This window comes from Spermophilus citellus (assembly GCF_964194105.1).
Source record: "Spermophilus citellus genome assembly, chromosome: 2".
Classification (NCBI taxonomy): Eukaryota; Metazoa; Chordata; class Mammalia; order Rodentia; family Sciuridae; genus Spermophilus; species Spermophilus citellus.
In genome coordinates this window covers 211,301,580-211,323,606 of record NC_138183.1, presented here as the reverse complement: position 1 = coordinate 211,323,606, position 22,027 = coordinate 211,301,580, and the positions used below count along the sequence as shown (strand labels likewise).

At 35.2% G+C, this 22,027-nt stretch overlaps 1 protein-coding gene across 1 annotated transcript; it reads left to right on the top strand.

Moving 5' to 3' along the window:
- Positions 1–481: 481 nt before the first annotated feature.
- On the top strand, positions 482–21,671 carry TPH1 (tryptophan hydroxylase 1; the record flags this gene model as incomplete). Its single annotated transcript, XM_081282297.1, has 10 exons — positions 482–598; positions 4,695–4,878; positions 7,230–7,330; positions 12,018–12,085; positions 12,202–12,398; positions 14,706–14,841; positions 15,533–15,659; positions 17,680–17,775; positions 18,696–18,829; positions 21,497–21,671. 10 exons carry the CDS (start codon positions 482–484, stop codon positions 21,669–21,671), a joined length of 1,335 nt encoding a protein of 444 aa, XP_081138423.1.
- Positions 21,672–22,027: the final 356 nt, after the last annotated feature.

Genomic DNA, 22,027 nt, shown 5'->3' with positions numbered 1-22,027 from the left:
GGGACTGGGATTGTGGCTCAGCGGTAGATCACTTGCCTAGCACGGTCGGGGCCCAGGTTCGATCCTCAGCACCACATAAAAATAAAGGTATTGTGTTGTGTCCATCTACACCTAATATATATATATATATATATATATATTTTTTTTTTTTTAAATAATCAGGGAGATAGGTAATTGTAGGCTTGAGTGAGGCCCTGAACGAATGATGGAATTTGAAGAAAAGTAAAGGGAACTACAAGCATGCATTGTATGTACATTGCATTGTTAGCACTGTTAGGCAATGTGTTAACATTACATGGTCTCATACAGTCCTGCAAAGCATATCTGCATCTTCAGGTTTTGTAGGTGAGGAAGGGAAGCTTGGAGAGGTTAAGGTGCCCTGAGTTATCAAATATGGTTTGTGCTGCACAACTTCACTTTTAGCCTTTTGTCTATACATTCATATATTTTCATAGTTTTAGAGAATTACTCCAAATTCATCATGATCGAAGACAATAAGGAGAACAAAGACCATTCCTTAGAAAGAGGAAAAGCAACTCTCATTTTTTCCTTAAAGAATGAAGTTGGAGGACTTATAAAAGCACTGAAAATCTTCCAGGTAAGCACTGTCCATATTTTTGCACAAAACATCCAAAAATGTGTCTTTAAATTATATTTAAAATATAAATTATTGTAGATTCTTCAGAGACTGGCTACAGAAAATTTTTAAGAATTTATATTTCTAAAGTATTGTTCAGTTCAAAGCCTTTCTCTGTGTCTTGTTAGCTGGATGATCATAGGTGAATTAATTAGGCTCTCTGCACATCTGTATAAAATGAGAACCTTATTTACCTCACCGGGTCATTGTGGGAATTAATATAGTTAATATATTTAAAGTGCTTTTGGGCTGGGAGTTGTGGTTCAGTGGTAGAGCTCTTTCCCAGCATGTGTGAGACACTTTTTGGTTTGATCCTCAGCACCACATAAAATATACATAAATAAAATAAAATTATAAAAAATAAATAAAATGCTTTGGATAATACAAAGTAAATTATCAATAAATGAAAGATATTTTAAAAATCAAGTTTCTATCAATATGATATATTACATATAGCCATTTGAAAATAATAGTTCAAATAATTAAACATTTAAATATAGACAAATAGTTTAGAAGAGTTTGTGATCAAAAGCATCAAAATTTCTGGGCTGGGGTTGTGGCTCAGTGGTAGGGTGCTTGCCTAGCATGCATGAGGCACTGGGTTCGATCCTCAGTACCACATTTTAAAAAAGTAAATAAATAAAATAAAGGTATTGTGAAAAAAAATTTTAAAAAAACATCAAAATTTCCTTCGCTATCCCATATCCTCAGCCCTACTTCTTAGAAGCAGCCTTTTAAAACCATTTCTCTTCTTTAGCTCTTGGTGGTGAGTTATAAAACCTAAATATTGATTTGATATCTCTTTTTAAGTTAGGAAGTTTATACATTTATTTGTTCTCTATTGAAACTTTGTTTATTTTTTTGTTGTTGTTGCTGGGGATCGAACCCAGTGTCTCATGCATGCTAGGCAAGTGATCTACCACTGAGCCACAATCCCAGCTCCAGTAACTTTGATTTTGATACTGTCTTCTTTCCCTTTCCTTATCCCCCTTTCCCCAAATTTGATAATTATATTATTATTTTTTGTGTTGATTACCTTTGAGTCCTTAAGTAATATACCTATATATTTTCTTCTTCTATCAGTTTTCTATTTTATTTTATTGATAATCAAAGAATACAGGCACAGTTTAAAGAATCAACTCATTCTGTAGATTTTATAAAGAAAACAGCAGTCTTCTGCTCCAACTCTCTTAATTTCCATTTTCTTTGTTTTGATAACTTTAGGTACAGAGGGTCAAGTTAATCTTACTAATGAAATCACATGTGCACTAGCATCATTGATTTATGAGTGTCTTCTGTCTTATTTTATTATTCCTTTTAACCTCCATTTCTCTCTTCTGATAGATAGCTGCTCTAATGTACTGGACATGTACATTGACCTATTTTTATGTGCACTTTAGAATATGATGAGTGTTTATATGTGCATTTGCTAGTAATTTCATATAAATGTTAAGGTGCTGTCAGCAATTTTCCCCCACTTGGAATGGTGTTTTTAAGACTTTATTCTTCTAATTGCCATATGATGTTCCATTCATCCATCCCACTTTACTTGTACTTAGCCTAGAGGAGGCAAACATTATAAACTTTTTAAGCCACTTTGCTAATATTTACTTCTACTCTTATTAATAATTTGCTTATTCTGTTTCTATTTCTTGTTTGTTTTTTTTTAATTATAGATATTTTCTACAATAAGTATTTAGGTTTCTTTGTACAACTCCCTTTGTCTCATATTGCCTTGAACACCCCTCCCCAAATGCTCCCATTTTCTCATTGTAGTTATGTTTCAGTTTTGGCTATAACAATGTTTAGAGTTTTCATTATTAAGAATATTATTTAGGGACTGGAGCTGGGGCTCAGTGGTAAAGCACTTGCCTAGCATGTGTGAGGCAGTGGGTTTGATTCTCGGCACCGCATATAAATAAATAAAAAAAATAAAGTCCATTGACAACTAAGAAAATATTAAAAAAAATAATAATAGGGGCCAGGATTGTGGCTCAGTGGTAGAGTGTTTGCCTAGCATGTGTAAAGCACTGGATTTGATCCCCAGCACCACATTTAAAAAAAAACAAATAAGACAGCAGAATACATCAGTCACTAGAAAGGCAATATGTAAATCAATGGAAGTGTAACTGATGTGATACAGCAATCTGTATACGGGGTAAAAATGGGAGTTCATAACCCACTTGAATCAAACTGTGAAATATGATATATTAAGAACTATGTGATGTTTTGAACGACCAACAATAAAAAAACAAATAAAATAAAGATATTGTGTCCATCTACAATTAAAAAAATAATTAAAAAATAATATTATTCAAAGAAGAACCATATTATCCACAATTTGACTTCTCCTTTCCTGTAAAATAAGAAAATAGTGTTTAAAGGCATGGACCTTGGAGTTGAAGAGCCTAGGTTTGAATTCCAGTTTTGATACTTATTTGGTGTGTGTCTTTGAGAAAACTGCTTAACCCCTTTGTGCCTCTGTTCCTGTAATTAAAATATCTGACAGGGAAAGTCTTATTTATTACTCCTACTTTATCTGAATTTTCCTGGCTATATTTTTCCTCCAAATGAACTTTGAAATTAGTTACATTTCCTCACCAAATTCCATTGAGATTTTGATTTTTATTATTTTGTTATTATTCAATTTATATATTAATTTAGGAAGAATGGACATTTTGCATCCTTTTCTCCAAAAACATAATTTTTAACTGTGTATCTACTTGTCACCACTTAGAGAATATTTACAAATGCATTATTGTTATAAAAATCATTAGAAATAGATGAAACAAAGTTCTTCTTTACTCCTAACCAATTCCAGTTAATTTTGTTACTGGCTTTCTTCTTATTGATTTTATATAATTCCATGTTCTGAGATACACTCTGTCTGTTCTAATTTCCTAACATCCCCTAACACTCTTCTTTCTTGGCTCATGTGCCTTGATCATTCTAATCTCACTCCTATCTTTGCTTGTAGTTTCTTTGGTTTGGAATCCTTAGTTACTTCCTTCTGCCTTCCTATTCTAGTCATTCTTCAAGATTCATTTCAATTCCCAGCTGCTCCATAAAGCCTTCTCCTCCTTCTAACATATGATGTTTTTCCCCTTTGCCAAACATCTCACTGCTTGTATTTCCTTCCAGTTGTTAAGCCCGCTAGACTATAAGTATGTTGAACCCTTGTTTACATTCTTCATAGTCCTTACTAGCTGCACAGTGTTTATTAAGTTATTTTAACATGAACTGATTAGTGTTAGAGATCATCTGCTCTAACCCACTAATTTTTGTGGAAAAATCATTGGGTGATTGGTTCTCATGTTTCATTATGTCCCCAGTACTTTTCCTTAGCTACCCACATTGGTAAGAGAATATATCCTCCTCCCCAGGTTTATATATATGGTACCTACAGCCCAGACTGACATGGGAAGTGATTATAAGAAGCAATCTAGTTTAGTTGGCTCCTAAGTTTGTAGGTATTAAGCACTGTGTTCAAGCTGTTAATCAAATTTTATTAAATGCATTCTGTAAAGGAAATTTTTATTTCACAAGGACTAACATTAATATCACTTTTTGGAAACTAGCTTTATTTGTGAGAATTTTCCAAAGTTTCTTTTTAAATTTTTTTTTAGTTGCATTTGAACACAATACCTTTATTTTATTTATTTATTTTTATGTGGTGCTGAGGATCAAACCCAGCACCTCCCACATGCTAGGTGAGAACTCTACTGCCTAGCCACAACCTCAGCCCCCAAAGTTTCTTTTTATCCAGGAGACTTGGTGTTTTGAGTTGAATTTTATTTTATTCTGATAATCTAAAGGAAGTCTATTGGGTATTAATTTATTGGTTTTTGAAGGTATGATGAATTTTGCCAACTTTTATTGAATTGTACATAATATTTAAGGGGAATTATTTTGCTATTGGCAGCACTTAAAATTGCCAAGAATCTCCCCACTCTTGGCTGTATAACAACTGATTTTTAGTGATAATGAAAGTAATCTTCTCAAAAATTATTTACATTTGAAGCTATTACATGTAATCTTTACTTTCTACTTTACAAAGGAGAAACATGTGAACCTGTTACATATCGAGTCCCGAAAATCAAAGAGAAGAAATTCAGAGTTTGAGATTTTTGTTGACTGTGATATCAACAGAGAACAATTAAATGATATTTTTCATCTGCTGAATTCTCATACTAATGTTATCTCTGTGAATCCACCAGATAATTTTACTGTGAAAGAAGATGGTAAGTTTGGAAACTGAAAATACTACTAAGAAGATTAAGTACCTAATGTATGTCTAATCTTATATTCATCTTGAAGATATGAAAGCAAAAATAAAACACTGTCTTTTAAATTTCTTACAGTCTGGCAATGAAGGGAACACAAAATACTAAAGAAAATTATAAAGCAACATTTGATTAAGGATGAGACAAGTGAAAAGGAAGCTTCAAGTGTAAGAACCAGGGTGATTAGAAATTATCTCTCAATTTCCAAATCATCAATCATTTCTTGATTCTACAAACCTCCAGTTCACACTCTCTAAGCACTTAGTAACTCTTTCTGGGCTTAGCATCTAGCAGTTACTCAATGAATATTTGCATCTGTTGAGAATGTTGACAGTGACTGACAGCTGTGATGTGAAATATGTCATGTACAGCATTTCCACCAAAAGCAAATGAGAAAGGAATTAAGTCTTCTAAGGCTTCAAACACTCAGGACACTCAGAGAGCAAAGTTAAAGGCTAAGTTCTTCATTTGTGAAAAAATCCTTGTAGTTTATTTCGTGCAAAAGACAAATTGATTCATTTAGCCATATTTTTATGTACTCAATCTAAAATAATCTCCTGCTGGGCATGGTGGTGCATGCCTGTAATCCCATCAACTCCTGAGGCTGTGGCAGGAGGATTATGAGTTCAAAGCCAGCCCAAGCTATTTAGTGAGACCCTAAGCAAATCAGCAAGGCTCTGTTTCTAAATAAAATATTTTAAAAAGGTCTGGGGGTATGGCTCAGTGGTTAAGCACTCCTGGGTTCAATCCCTGTTACTAAATAAATAAACAAATCAAACGAACAAATAAATAAAAATAATCTCAGATTAGGTCACAATATTTGGAGTATAATCAGCGCTGAGATTCATCTATCATGTATTTGTACAGCCGTATGGTTGTTAAAATATTTGTGTATCTCCATTTTTGGCTGGCAGGGAGCTGCTTCACTGAGATGCTTGAGTATTTTTCACCATACCCAAAGCCACTGTTGCTCCAGATCCTTCACTATGACCCCTGTGCCCACCATTAACAAAGAAATGGTTACCTAGGACTCTGATCTATTATGAGGGATGTGTGACCCTATTATATCTGTTGTTAAATATTTTGGATATCACTCCTGGATGCAGTAGAAAAAGCAATGTACTGGAGCAAGAAGGACTGAGTTCCTCTCTCTTCCATTGAAAACAAATTACCTTAGGTACATTACCTTATCTTTCTGAAGTCTGATAGCTCACCTATAAAATGAAGAGTTTTATAAATAATAAGATGACTCAATTGATATTTAGGGTACACCAACTACTTATTAGATATTTCTGCTAAGAAACGGGGATACAAAAATATGTAGTCCCTATTCTAAGTAATTATTAGTATTTTGTGAAAGAAAGACTTATAAACAAATATGTTATAATAAAGTATAACAAAAGCCTCCACCTTGATTTTTTTTTTTGTGTGTGTGTGTGTGTGTGGTATCTGGGGATCAAACCCAGGACCATGCACATGCTAGGCAAGTACTCTACCTCTGAGCCACAACCCAACCCACAAAAAGCCTCTAGAGTTAGAAACATCACATCATAGGAACCCATGGAAAATTAGCAAGAGAAGTGTATGCGAAATGAAAAGGTCTCCTTACATGGGTTTTGAAGGAAGTGAAGGACATTCTTAGGAAAACAGAAGGCTGGGTGGGTTGGGTGGGAGTGGGATAGGCATTCCTGGCAGAAGAATAGTATATGCAAACCCCAGTGTCCTGTAACTGAGGAATGGTGAGAATATCAAAGTGGCAAAGACATAAATGGATTTCTAAGATCCTTTTACTCAACAAAAATAGATATTCAAAGTTCTTATTAAACTTGTGCCTTGATTTGTGAAGTTGTACATCCTTAGCCTGCTTTGTAAGATAATGAACATGTGACTTAAAACATTTTTAAAACTTTGGTCTGTTACTGAAGTACAATATTTCTGCAACACTGAAGATACAAACCATTTTTATTTATTTATTTATTTTTAAAATTTTATTCTTTTAGTTATACAAGATAGTAGAGTATCTTTTGACATATTTATACAAACATGGAGTACTTCTTATTCTAATTAGAATCCCAGTCTTGTAGTTGTACATGATATGGAGATTCACTGTCAAATAATTTTTAAAAGCAAAAATATTTTAAATAAAATTTACCTATTAGAAATAGAGCATTTATTTTACCTATATACATTTAGCTTTGATGTACAAGATAAAAATCTCATCTAGAACGTATTCATCTTTAGATTTCTTCTTCTTTATTGCCTTATTTAAGATTACTTCTTAAACTTTAAGTGGCTTTTGTATTTTTCAGGTATAGAAACTGTTCCTTGGTTTCCAAAGAAGATTTCTGACCTGGACTTTTGTGCTAACAAAGTTCTGATGTATGGATCTGAACTAGATGCAGACCATCCTGTAAGTATTTTTTTAATTTTTTTTTTTTTAGTTGTAGATGGATACAATGCCTTTATTTTATTTGTTTATTTTTATGTGGTGCTGAGGATCGAAACCAGTCCTTCACACTTGCTATGCAAGTGCTCTATCACTGACCTACAACCCCAGCCCTGTAAATATGTTTTAAAATAAACATTCTCATGGAAATAATTTAGAGAAAACTAAATTAAGGGCAACGTTTTTGAGAAAGTATTTTTCTAGACTAAATAGGGTCTGGTTTTAATCTGGATTCGTAGATCTCCACATTGGTGGAAGTGAGATGAACTGCCTGAAAAGCATCTAACGTCATTGGTTCTACGACATCTATCCTATGCCTGGTATTGCTATTATTAATAGCTATCCTGGGAATTCTATAATCAAGGGGTAACTGCAGTCAGTTCTTATAAAAATGGGCATGGGTTATTGGAAAAGGGAGTAAATGTACCACACACATTTTTCTGGAATGACTGCCTTATTAGACCATTAATAAACTAGGAAGTTTTTTTTTAATCTTGGAAAACTGTACATTACTGGCACAAGTTGGAGAATTAGTAAATCCAGAATATTAGGCTTGGAAGCTCTAGGTTCTTGGGAGGAGGGAAGAGACTGTGACTGTGGAGTCCCACATACTTGCGCTTTGCTCTACCTCGTTTCACTTAGTTGCTGTGTGACTAGGACCTTCTGCTACTTTTGGCAGTCAGAGGTGACCCCCTCTACATTTATTCTATAGACTTATTGAATAACTGTTGCAATAAAATGCAGTACTTGTCTGAAAGGAGCTTGTAGTCTAGTTGAAAAACTAAAGCACATATGTATAAATAAACATGCAAAAAATGTAAGTGTGCAAAGTGACATTAACAAATTACTTTAAAATAAACACAAGAGGGCAAACACTTCTAGCTGAAGAGATCAGAGCAAAGCAATGTTTCAACTGGGCATTAAAAAACTTCAGCAGGTAAAAGATGGAGAGGAAGGAAAATTCGGGGAAATAACAAAGGTTCAGAAGCAAGAAAATCTGGGGCAGGTTAATGGAAAGGTGAGTAATGGGTTTTCCTGGTCTACTACTAAATTCTGGTAATTTTTACCTCCTAAGTATTTCTGAAATTTGTTCTTTTTTTTTTTCTGTTCTTAGTTACTCCCCTTATATCTTTTTTTTTGTTAAATTAGGATTTTATTTTTTTTATTGGTTGTTCACAACATTACAAAGCTCTTGACATATCATATTTCATACATTAGATTGAAGTGGGTTATGAACTCCCAATTTTACCCCAAATGCAGATTGCAGAATCACGTCGGTTACACATCCACAATTTTACATAATGCCCTATTAGTAACTGTTGTATTCTGCTACCTTTCCTATCCCCTACTATCCCCCCCTCCCCTTCCCTCACATCTTCTCTCTCTACCCCATCTACTTAATTCATTTCTCTCCTTGTTTATTTTCCCATTCCCCTCACAACCTCTTATATGTAATTTTGTATAGCAATGACGGTCTACCTTCATTTCCATGCAATTTCCCTTTTCTCTCTCTTTCCCTCCCATCTCATGTCTCTATTTAAAGTTAATCTTTTCTTCCTGCTCTTCCTCCCTACTCTGTTCATAGTTGCTCTCATTATATCAAAGAAGACATTTGGTATTTGTTTTTTAGGGATTGGCTAGTTTCACTAAGCATAATCTGCTCTAGTGCCATCCATTTCCCTGCAAATTCCATGGTTTTGTCATTCTTTAGTGCTGCGTAATATTCCATGGTGTATAAATGCCACATTTTTTTTATCCATTCATCTATTGAAGGGCATCTGGGTTGGTTCCACAGTCTAGCTATTGTGAATTGTGCTGCTATGAACAAAGATGTGGCAGTATCCCTGTAGCATGCTCTTTTAAGGTCTTCAGGGAATAGTCCGAGAAGGGCAATAGCAGGGTCAAATGGTGGTTCCATTCCCAGCTTTCCCAGGAATCTCCAAACTGCTTTCCAAATTGGCCGCACCAATTTGCAGTCCCACCAGCAATGTACAAGTGTACCCTTTTCTCCACATCCTTGCCAGCACTTGTTGTTGTTTGACTTCATAGTGGCTGCCAATCTTACTGGAGTGAGATGGTATCTTAGGGTGGTTTTGATTTGCATTTCTCTGACTGCTATAGATGGTGAGCATTTTTTCATGTCCTTGTTGATTGATTGTATATCCTCCTCTGAGAAGTGTCTGTTCAGGTCCTTGGCCCATTTGTTGATTGGGTTATTTGTTATCTTATTGTCTAATTTTATGAGTTCTTTGTATACTCTGGATATTAGGGCTCTATCTGAAGTGTGAGGAGTAAAAATTTGTTCCCAGGATGTAGGCTCCCTATTTACCTCTCTTATTGTTTCTCTTGCTGAGAAAAAAACTTTTTAGTTTAAGTAAGTCCCATTTGTTGATTCTTGTTATTAACTCTTGTGCTATGGGTGTCCTATTAAGGAATTTGGAGCCCGACCCCACAATATGTAGATCTGAGCCAACTTTTTCTTCTATCAGACACAGAGTCTCTGATTTGATATCAAGCTCCTTGATCCATTTTGAGTTAACTTTTGTGCATGGCGAGAGAAAGGGATTCAGTTTCATTTTGTTGCATATGGATTTCCAGTTTTCCCAACACCATTTGTTGAAGATGCTATCCTTCCTCCATTGCATGCTTTTAGCCCCTTTATCAAATATAAGATAGTTGTAACTTTGTGAAATTTGTTCTTTATTTATCTTTACTATCACGTCCCTTAATTGGTGTCCCTGTCTCTAGCCCTGCCATCTTCAAACACATCCACAGTCATTAGAATGATCTAAAACCTCAATATGATCAATATCCTAATAATTACTGATCTCCATCTCCTAAAAAAAAATCACCCATGGTTCCTAGATACATACCTAAGAGGATTGAAAACTTGTCCAGAAATGTCCATAGCAGCATGAGAACAAGAAAGTAGGAAAAAAATCAAATGTCCATCAATGGATGGAATGGATAAAGTGTGATTTGTGTGTCTTACATTCCAATCCATCAATGGAATATTATTGGCCATAAAAAGTTATAAAATACTGAGATGTGCTACAACGTGAATGAAGCCTGAGAGAAGCCAGTCACAAAAGGCCATATAATGTATGATTCATTTTACATGAAGTGTCCTGAATAGGCAAATTCATGGAAACAGAAAATAGCTAATGAATATGATGTAACATTTTTTGGTTGTGAAATTTTTCTGAAATTAGAAGATGTAGGTGGTTGTTAATTTCTGTGACTATATTGAAATCTTTGAAATGGATTCTTTATGATATATGAATTATATCACAATAAAGTTGCTGTTTCAAAAAAAATTACCAAGGTACTTCCACAACTCAAGGCTCAAATCAACCTCCTTAGCAGGTATTTAACCTCCAGGCCCGTTATTATTCTAGGCATGCTCCATCCCCACTCTCCAACCTCCAGAAATATTGGCTTGCTTAGATATTCTTAGGTACAACATACAGTTTTCAATCTCTGTGCTATTGTTGGTGTTATCCCTTCTGACCTCCTCCATCTGTTTCCACTCCCTCCTGAGACTTAGCTCAGGAATCAACACTGAAATCCTTTCCTGAGCCACACTATCCTCTTTTATACCCTGGATTATGAGCATTTGTTTTGTGTTTCTGTGACATTCTGTGAAATTCAATATGGCACTTACCATGTTTTCTAATAATTGGTTCATGTAAACTTCTTGAAGCTCCAGATTGTTCTTTGTTCATATTTATGTCTCCAGACTTTAACATAAAGGCAAGTACTCAGAAGGGGATCATAAATTTGTACTAAAGAGATGAGTCCCATTTACTCTTTGCAGGTGTCCTCATCTTTTCTTTTCTTTGCATTATTGGTTATTTCCTCAAGGACTTTACTTTTTTTATTTCTTATTTTGTCTACATTTTCCTTAAATATTTTTCAAGTTGGAGTTTTAACAGTACTATTTTATCTGTTCTTCTCCTTGCCTGATACTGGGGATTGAACCCAGGGATGGTCTATCACTAAGCCACACCTCTAGCTCTTTTTATTTATTTATTATGTTAAGATAAGATCTCACTAAGTTGCTGAGGCTGGCTTTCGAACTTGCAATACTCCTGCCTCAGCCTTAAGTCACTGGAATTATAGGCAGTGGCATTACACCCTATATTTGTCTTTTTTTTTTAATTGTCTCTTTTTGCATCTGCAAATGATGAAATTGTTTGCATTTTGTGATAAGATCTAAGGTTAAATTAAGTATCTATTTCAAATATTATTAATTACTATTTAACTGTTAATTTTGACCACAGGTAAATATAACTGAAGATATGGTCGAATGATTAAGAAAAAAACAAAACAAAGCAACTCACTAGTGAAAGAGAACCTTGGATTTAGCTAGAACTGTGCTTTCCCTAGTTTTCAAACTACTTTATCTTTATAACCACTATAGTATCTTAGTATCTTTGTATAGAAACTATCTTTTTTCTTTGAAACCATTAGAGTATAAAGGGGGTAGTGTAACACTGATTTCAAAATCAAAATTATCACAGTACCTGCTCATAGTAACAGTTGTATAGCCAGTTAATATATTTCTGCTAATAATAATGAAATGTTTCCTAAATGTAAATTTTCAAGAATTTTTAGTATGAATTTTTAAAAACTTATTTTTAATTATTAGGGCTTCAAAGACAATGTTTACCGTAAAAGACGGAAGTATTTTGCAGAGTTGGCTATGAGCTATAAACAGTAAGTATATTATCTAATAACATATTCAACATTGAAATCATAAAATAAATGACTGGAGTAAATTGTGTTTATTTAGGCTGCTACTTCAGAATGACTCCTTCCCTTTATCTCATTAGTGGAGACCCCATTCCCAAAGTTGAATTCACTGAAGAAGAGATTAAGACCTGGGGAACCATTTTTCGAGAGCTCAACAAACTCTACCCAACCCATGCTTGCAAAGAGTATCTCAAAAATTTACCTTTGCTTTCTAAATATTGTGGATATCGGGAAGATAATATCCCACAATTGGAGGATGTCTCAAATTTTTTAAAAGGTAATAAGCTAATTGGTTTTTTGTAAGGGGAATGTTAAATTCTGTTTTGATCTTGACAGCATTTAAACAGAGAAATAAAATCTAGTTGTATGGAAGATAAGAGTTTTCCTGTCTTCTGTTTTGGAGTATTGCATTCAGGAGTGGGCACCACAGTTAAAGAGGGATGATCATAACATGGAACAAGAGAAGAGCAAAGTGAGCAAACTTATGAGAGGAGTTGAACATTTATCTCATAAGTCAAATTTGAAGGACACTTAGGATGTTCAACTTGGAGATTTAGGGGACATTTATTAACATTTAAATATTTGAATATTTGAAAGCCATCTTACATAATAGAGGGAATACTGTGTGACCCTAAGGTAGACTGTTGGGTTAAAAACTGCAAGCTTGTGGCTTAGAATGGAGAATATCTTGTTAAAAGACCAAGAGCCATTTGAAAACACAGCAGACTTCTGAGAGGTTACTTCCCTATTCATGGAGGTGTTTGTACGAAAGGTCCACCAGTCAGAAAAGATTCAAGCAACTTGGGGAATGGCGACATAGATGATCCCTTTCCACACTAGGATTCTATCATTTTATCAAGAAAGATGTGCTAGTAGAAGCATGAACAAAAGGTAAAGATAATTTTATTCCTTTTAGTTCTTCATGCATTTTTGATCCAAGCTTCATTTTTTCTACATAGTATAGAAAGCAAAATGACCAGGGATTTCCAGGATTGAAAATATCTAAAAAAAAAAAAAAAAAAAAAAAAAAAAAGGAAATAGCCCCCTTTATCACAGCAGAATGGAGAATGGAAGATGTAGTGAAAAAAAAGAGGTTATATTTTTGAATCACAGTGATTTATTTTTTAGTTGTAGTTGGACACAATACCTTTATTTATTTATTTATTTTTATGTGGTGCTGAGGATCAAACCCAGGGCATTGCACGTGCTAGGCAAGCACTCTACCACTGAGCCACAATCCCAGCCCCTAGTTTCTTTTTTGAATGGCTGAAATGACTATCTTTGTGTTTCTCTCATGTACTATTAACAAAAATCTACATATCTATTCAAGAACTATAGATATAACTAAAAACAAAATAAAAATGAATTCCGTAAGAAATTCATTTAATATTATTTCTATAAGGGAAGAAATCATGTGTTTCCTATAAAAGCTAGACTAGTAAAATAGTACAGAACCAGTCAATGCAAATAACCTTGCTGGACTTACAAAGTTCCACAAGTGTATACAACAGAAGTTGTTGGAAAATCAAATTTGCAAGAGATTTGGAAGAAGTATTCTGTTATGGATGCAAAACTGATAGCTGTTCCCTTGGGATCTAGAGCCTGGGATTACTGCAGGATATATTTATTGGAGGTATTTCAAAGGCTAACTGTCAAAGACAGAAAAAACAAAATTAAAAGTTCAAACAAAACATTAGCTGAAGGATAATACCTATATTGTCAAATATGGTAGCCATTAGTCACATGTGATTATTTAAATTTTAAATAATCAAACTAGATTGAAATCAAAATGTTGGTTTCTCACTCACACTGGCCACATAAGGAGTACTCAGGAGCCACCTGTGGTTAGAGGTTGCCTTATTGGATAGCACAGGTGCAAAATATTTTGATCACTGTGGAGAGTTCTATTGGATAGTTCTCTGCCCATCAGAGTGGGAGTTTCCAAGTACAAACCGGATAAAATGGAACACCAGAATTGTGAGGGTTTGAATAAAGGACAAGATTGGTGCTCACAGAGAGGTCTTCCAAGTCACTAAAGCCTGGTGGCAGGCCCCCTGTACAGTAAGCATGCAGTCTTGGCAGATGGGGGACAGAAGAGCACCATTCAGTTGACATAACATTAAGAAAGGACAAAATATAATGCTGGCTAAAAATGGCATAGATTAAAAAATGATATAAAATAATAGATCTTTTAAGTGAGTTCTTACAAAAAGAAAGTAAGATTAAGGGATATTCTCAACCCTTTAATGAGACAGTAAGGGATAGTGTAAGCAGAACTGGGTTCTCATCCTACCTTTATCATCTACTGCATGTCCTTGAGCACATTATTGAGTCTCTGAGCTTCAGTTTTATAGCTGTCATAATAAGGAGAAACATCCTTAATTCATTTTGTAAACACAAAAGGAGATGTGATATGTAAAAGGTCTAACTCATTACCCGGTCATGGTAAATGTTTAATAATTAATAGTTTCCTTTATGCATATACTATAAGTTTTAGTTTCTATGTCCTCCCTCACAATGTTGCTTAGTGCCAGTGGCAGAATTAAAATGCACCGGTCAATGATTTTTCTCCTTTTCTTTGCAGAGCGCACAGGGTTTTCCATTCGTCCCGTGGCTGGTTACCTATCACCAAGAGATTTCCTATCAGGTTTAGCCTTTCGAGTTTTTCACTGCACTCAATATGTGAGACACAGTTCAGATCCCCTCTATACCCCAGAACCGTGAGTACTTTCACTTCAGCCATTCACTCATCAAATGGTTATTAATAATAATGTTACCCCTCATGGATTTTTAGTGAGGATTAAATGAATTAGCATGTGAAAAGCATCTAGCATAGTGCCTAACACCTAATACATTTCCATGCTCTATACAATTAGCCATTATTATAATTATTAATTGACAACCTGTTAGGTGCCAGGTGATATTCTTTGCAAAGAGGGTGTAAAGAAATCAGACAAAAATTTCTGCCTTCATAGAGCTTGTATTCCAGTGGGGGCTGTGGGTAACAAACAAATAAATGTATGTGTATATTATGCCAGATGGCAATAAACGCCATGGACAAAAGTCAATCTAGGAAAAGAATGGAGGTGTGTATGTGAATGTTGCTGTTTTGTGAGGGGTGATAAGGGAGGACCATGCTGAGAAGATGACATATAAGCAGAGACCTAATTGGGGTGGGGTTGGGAGACATGGGGATGTCTCTGAGTATCAGATATGCACTTAAGTGTGTGAGTCTTTGAGTGGCCAAGGTTTTAAACCAAAATCATTTCTTAATTTGATTAATGTCCTTTGTGATCCATTACTACCTGATCAACTGGAATAAAAGTAAGATTGGATTTTGATTTGATTGAATGGTTGATTATGTATTTATGCTAAGCATCACAGTGTGACAAACTTGTACCTTTATTTCAGAGATACCTGCCATGAACTCTTAGGTCATGTTCCCCTGTTGGCCGAACCTAGCTTTGCTCAGTTCTCCCAGGAAATTGGCCTGGCATCTCTTGGAGCTTCAGAGGAGGCTGTTCAAAAACTGGCAACGGTATAAATCTAGAAATTCCTGTATAGTTCAGTAATTCTCAACTGGGTACATTTTATTTATGTGGTTTAAAAGTTCATACATATTCAAAGTGACCATTAGAAAATTTGTCTTTGCTGATGATATTTAAATTAAATAAATTTAAATGACATTAAAAGAAGATGAATAATTTTAAGGGTTTTTAATGAGCTTTAAAGGAAGGTAGAGAAACACAAGATTACTTTAATTTTACTAGTTTCTTTTTAAACTGGGGATATAACCCAGGAGTGTTTTACCACTGAGCTACACCCCAGATCTTTTTATTTTTTATTTTGAGACAGTATCTCATTAAATTTATCAGGGGCTCACTAAATTGCTGAGGCTGGCCTTGAACTTGCTATCCTCCTGTCCCAGCCTCCTGAGCCACTTTGATTACAGGCATGCATCACCACGCCTGATATAATTTTACTAGTTTGTATACCTTTCCCAATAAAAATGCTAGGATTTATAAAAATTATGCTAAAAGTTTTTGAGCACTAGATACAGACACTGTTCTGGAAATACAAAGATGAGTAAGGTCTTGTTCTTGTCTTCAAGAAACTGCTATACTACGTGAGGACACAGTCATGTTTGAGTGAGATAAAGCCTATAGAGAAGTTCAGGTGAACTACTCCAGGAGCCCAGGGAACAATTTGGAAGAGTTTTAATGGAAAAGGGACATCTGGACTAGCTGATGAAAAATGAGTAATGTTCTTATGTGCCAAGAAATAAAATATGAACATCTAGGATGAGGACACACACGGAAAGACAAGGAGGTACTTGCTTTGTTGAGGAAATGACAGGAAATTGGAGAAAGTTCTGTGAGAGTGTAGGGGGGTCATGTAAGATGGACTAGCTGGTTGGAATAGTGCTTCTTAAATTATAGTTTGGAGACCCTGGGGGTGGGGCCCTTGAGACCTTCCATAGGGTCCTTGAGGTAAAAATTATGCATAGGTAAAAGATGCATTCAAAGGGTAGAGTGGATTTTCATGTAACAGAGTTCAGATTCCACATTGCAGATGAACTTTAAGAAAATACCATGTGTTGAGTTTTGATGTAGTTCAATGAAGAATATCCACACTTATCTTGAAAGGCTACTAAAATACCCAACCCTTTTCCAACTACATAGCTGTGAAGATGAATTTTCTTCATATACTTAAATGAAAACAACATACTGCAATAGGTTAAATACAGAAGCAAATATGACAATCCATCTGTTTTCTAGCCAGACATTAAATAATGTCTAGCCAGACATTAAAAAGATTTATAACAATGTACCCAATAATTATGATTATATTTTGTTAAAAATTAAAATTAAAAAGATTTATAACAATGCAGAATGATACTACTTATTTTACTAAGTTGTTATTTATGGCTGGGCACTGTGGTGCATGCCTGTATTCCCAAGAGCTTGGAAGGCTGAGGCAGGAAGATCCTGAGTTCAAATCCAGCCTCAGCAAAACCGAGGCACTAAGCAACTCAGTGAGACCCTGTCTCTAAATAAAATGCAAAAAGTAGGGCTGGGGATGTGGCCCAGTGGTCATGTGTCCCTGAGATCAACCCCTGGTACCCATCTACCAAAAAAGATATTATTTATGTTACCATAAAATGGGTTTGCTATATTTAAAATTACTTAGTAAATATCTTAAATTTTTCTTGGTCTTAGTTTTTAATATGGTCAATACAGTTAGCTATAACTTATATACAAAAAAGATTTCTGAGATCTTCTGTAATTTTTAATTGTATACAACAATGTTCAGAACAAGTTTGAGAAGTACTGATTTAGAATGAGGCCAGACCATGTAAAGACTTGTGAACTGGGCTGGGGATCTTGGGCTTTCTTCTGGAGACACTTTAGGTGAGTGACTAAGAGATGATTTTTTTTTTTTTTTGAGGTGCTGGGGATAGAATTTAGGGCCTTGTGCATGCTAGGCTAGTGCACTGATGAAATTTGTTTTACTTAAGTCATTCATGATGTGAAAATATTATTAATGTTCTTTTGCAGTGCTACTTTTTCACTGTGGAATTTGGTCTGTGTAAACAAGATGGGCAGCTAAGAGTCTTTGGTGCTGGCTTACTTTCTTCTATCAGTGAGCTCAAAGTAAGAGTTGTGAATTTTTGCACGTAACCCTGCTTACCTAATATAACTGACAAGCTTAAAACAGTTCTTGTATTTGAACAAGGGCTTACTATTGAAAATACTTGGGGTGGCAGTAAACATTACTTGAATACTTTTTTCTATTTCCCAAGTTTTATATATATATACAAGTTGTATATTTATACAAATGTACATATATACATATATCTATATATGTATCTTCATGTATAATATATAGATATGTAAGATATACATGCACACATATATAATGCCTTTTATTTGTTTATTTTTATGTGGTGCTGAGGATTGAACCCAGTGCCTCACGCATGCTAGGCAAGCACTCTACCACTGAGCCCCAGCTCCAGCCCTATAATGTCTTTTAAATAAAAACTGTTTTGAAGCTTTGCTTAAAAAGTTTTGCTGTTTCCTCACCATTTGTTATACTACCAGTAAAATCTATAATTTCTAGGGTATTATTTGAGATTTATTGTTTATCCAATGAGTGAAGGAACTTGTTCAGTGATGTCTACCACTGTCCAAGGTACTACATTCCTGCTCTGAAAGAGTCTGCTACCTAATGGTGGGTATCACTCAGGTATAAGATTAACTACTGGCACCTACTGTCAGGTAGAAAGCAGATGTCATAATGCAGGAATAAAAAAAGGTCCTTGGGTGTCTCCTAAATGTAGAAGAGAGTTAGAATAAAGCCATAGAGATAACAGGGGGCATTTTTTTTTTTGGAAGAATAAGCCATTTGTTTTGCTGAGGTATAATATGGGTTTAGTGGAGATGTAGGAAATGTTTGGAATTGTAGGTTGAGGCCATTGCATAAGTAAAAAGTTTGGAGGTATGCCAATTCTGGCAATTGTGTGATCCATGAAAATAGACCGTATATCTTGATCCACTGACTCTTTGTTCTCTAGCATGCACTTTCTGGACATGCCAAAGTAAAGCCTTTTGATCCCAAGATTACCTGTAAACAAGAATGTCTAATTACAACTTTTCAAGATGTCTATTTTGTATCTGAAAGTTTTGAAGATGCAAAGGAGAAGATGAGGTAAAGTGTATCTTTCTCATGCCTTTATTTTCTTTTGCAAAAGATGGATCTAGAAATAAGCAGCTAGGTAATTAGGAGCACACTAGGAGCCTTTTTGCCTGTGACACATTTCCCTTTCATGACAAATATTTAGAATGTGATATTTGTAATGATATTAGGTGGTTGCAAATATGAATCAGATAGAGTGAAAAACTGGTTTATTCCAATTCCTTCCCATTAGAGAGTTTGTAGCTTAGTAGAAAAAATAAACTATACACAAATTACTATATAACAATATGGAAAAATGACAAGCAACTAAAAAAGATATAGATGACACATTGTTCACATTTTATTCAAGAGCAGTTCATTTTAGCTGGGAAATAGGGAAAGCTTAACTGCATGTGAGAAAGTACTTGAAGGATAGATAGTATTTAGAAATGTTAAGATTTAGGTTTAGAGACAGCATAGAAAAAGGTAAGGATGTTGAAAAATAATAAGAGATATGTGCAATGTATTCAAAGTTATACTTTAATTGTTAATCAGCCATATATGTGGTTAAAAAAGAAGGCTACTAAGGGGAGATTTGTATAATACTTCTGATGAAAATAAAACTCTTGAACTACAATAGTAAGGAAGGAAATAACTGTAAGCAGAATTAACAAAAAAACATTTGGTGGAGAGGGTCATGAGGTCACATTGTGAAGATAATGATACGGGTTGAAGATATACTCCTTGTCTTCCAGAGATTGACTGTAATTGGGGAGTTAGGCCATGCACAGAACCAAATAATAATATTGGCAGTGCTTTCTCTAGTACATATGGCACTTTTGTGCAAATTGGAAGTGGTCTCCTCTGGGTGTACCAGATGGATTACAACCTGAATTCCAATCCCTATCGTGTACAATTGTCCTTAGCTGCACAGTTATCCCTAGGGATCCTGAGAGGTTCAAATGTTGGTTTGATAAAGGAGGCAGGATATTAATGCTTGAAGAAAGGGTAGAATTTAGGTCATTTAAGTGGAAGCTAGAGGAAAACATTCTAAGCAGAAAGAATATACAAGTGCAGTAGGTAGGACTGTTCCTGGACTCTGTGCATGTGTGTAGGTATAGGTATGTAAGGTGTAGCTGAGAAATCTGTTACTCTGTGGTCAAATATTGCCACTATCTGCTAATAGAGGTACTGTGGTTGGTGTCCTTAGTGTAATCTAGAGAAATATAGGGCTGGGGTGCTCAGTGCTGGAGTACTTACTTGGCATGTGTAAAGCCTGGGGTTCCCTTCCCAGAACTGCAAAATAATAATAGTAATAGTAATAATAATAATAATAATAATAATAATATAAGAATGCAAGAGATATAGAGCTGTATAAAGGCTGTGTAAAGTAACAAGTCATTAAGAAACTTATTTTTTTTAATTTTATTTTTAGTTGTAGTTGCACACAATACCTTTTATTTATTTATTTTTTTATGTGGTTTTAAGGATCAAACCCAGGGCCTTGCATGTGCTAGGCGAGCACTCTACTGCTGAGCCACAACCCCAGCCCAAGAAAGTTATTTTTTTTTTATTTTTTTTTATTTTTAATTTTTTATTGATTATTTAAAGCATTACATAGCTCATGATATATCATCTTTCATACATTAGACTCAAATTGTGTTTTGAACTCCCATTTTCACCCCAAATATAGATTGCAGAATCACATCTGTTACATATTCACATTTTTACATAATGCCATATTAGTGTCTGTTGTATTCTGTTACCTTTCCTAACCCCTACTATCACCCCTCCCCTCCCCTCCCCTCCCATCTTCCCTCTCTATCTCCCCTGCTGTTGTTCAATTCTCTCCCTTTTTTTTCCCTCCCCCTTGCCCCTCATAGCCTCTTGTAATTTTATGTATCCTTGAAGGTCTCCTACCATTTCCATATGCTTTCCCTTCTCTCTCCGTTTCTCTCCCCCCATTCGTCTTTGTTATCTGTAGTCTTTTCCACATGCTCTTCCTTCCTGTTCTGTTCTTAGTTGTTCTCTTTATATCAAAGCAGACATTTGGCATTTGTTTTTTAGGGCTTGGCTAGCTTCACTTAGCATAATCTGCTCTAATGCCATCCATTTCCCTGCAAATTCTATGATTTTGTCATTTCTTAGTGCTGCATAATATTCCATTGTGTATAGATGCCACATTTTCTTTATCCATTCATCTATTGAAGGGCATCTAGGTTGGTTCCACAGTCTAGCTATTGTGAATTGTGCCGCTATAATCATTGATGCAGCCGTATCCCTATAGTGCGCTCTTTTAAGGTCCTCAGGGAATAGTCCGAGAAGTGCAATAGCTGGGTCAAATGGTGGTTCCATTCCCAGCTTTCCCAGGAATCTCCATACTGCTTTCCAAATTGGCCTCACCATTTTGCAGCCCCACCAGCAGTGTACAAGTGTACCTTTTCCAAGAAAGTTATTATTGAGAGACCTTGCCCTAGTAATGTCAGGGTAGGTGTATTTAGGACTACTTTAGGTTTTCCACCTGTTGCATTCCTGGGGCACTCTGCATGTGTAGGTGGGGAATTAGGTCAAATTGGTTGCACACATATCTAATAAAGATTTGCCTTTTTCTTAGCATGTGAAATAGGTCATCTATTTAGTTTTCATCATCTGGACCCCACTCCTCAAGATTGACGGTCTCTTGTTTGTTTTCTTAAACAGAGAATTTACCAAAACAATTAAGCGTCCATTTGGAGTGAAGTATAATCCATACACACAGAGTATTCAGATCTTCAAAGACACCAAAAGCATAACCAGTGCCATGAATGAATTGCGCCGTGATCTCGATGTAGTCAGTGATGCCCTCACTAAGGTCAGCAGGCAGCTGAGTATGTGATGGTCGCCAGTCCTCGTCCAGAAAGCATCTGAGCATCAGTTCAGAGCCTGTGCACTAACTCTTGCTTTTCTTGAAGACCTGATTGTGGAGGCACAGCATTTCTGACTAAGCAATCACTAGTCTTTGAAAATGTGTACCCAAGATACTCTATACCATCTATTTTTTTGTTTTGTTTTGTTTTGGCTTGTCTTTTGGTAACTGCTTTAGTTAAATATAACTTACATACTATTTAATTCATCCATTTTTAGTAGAAGAAATTGTTTGACCCAATGGATAGACCTAGTCTCAACCTGCCTCTATTTTCCCCAGGCCTTCTTGAGTAAAATGACCTTTATGATCACTTAGAATATCTTGAC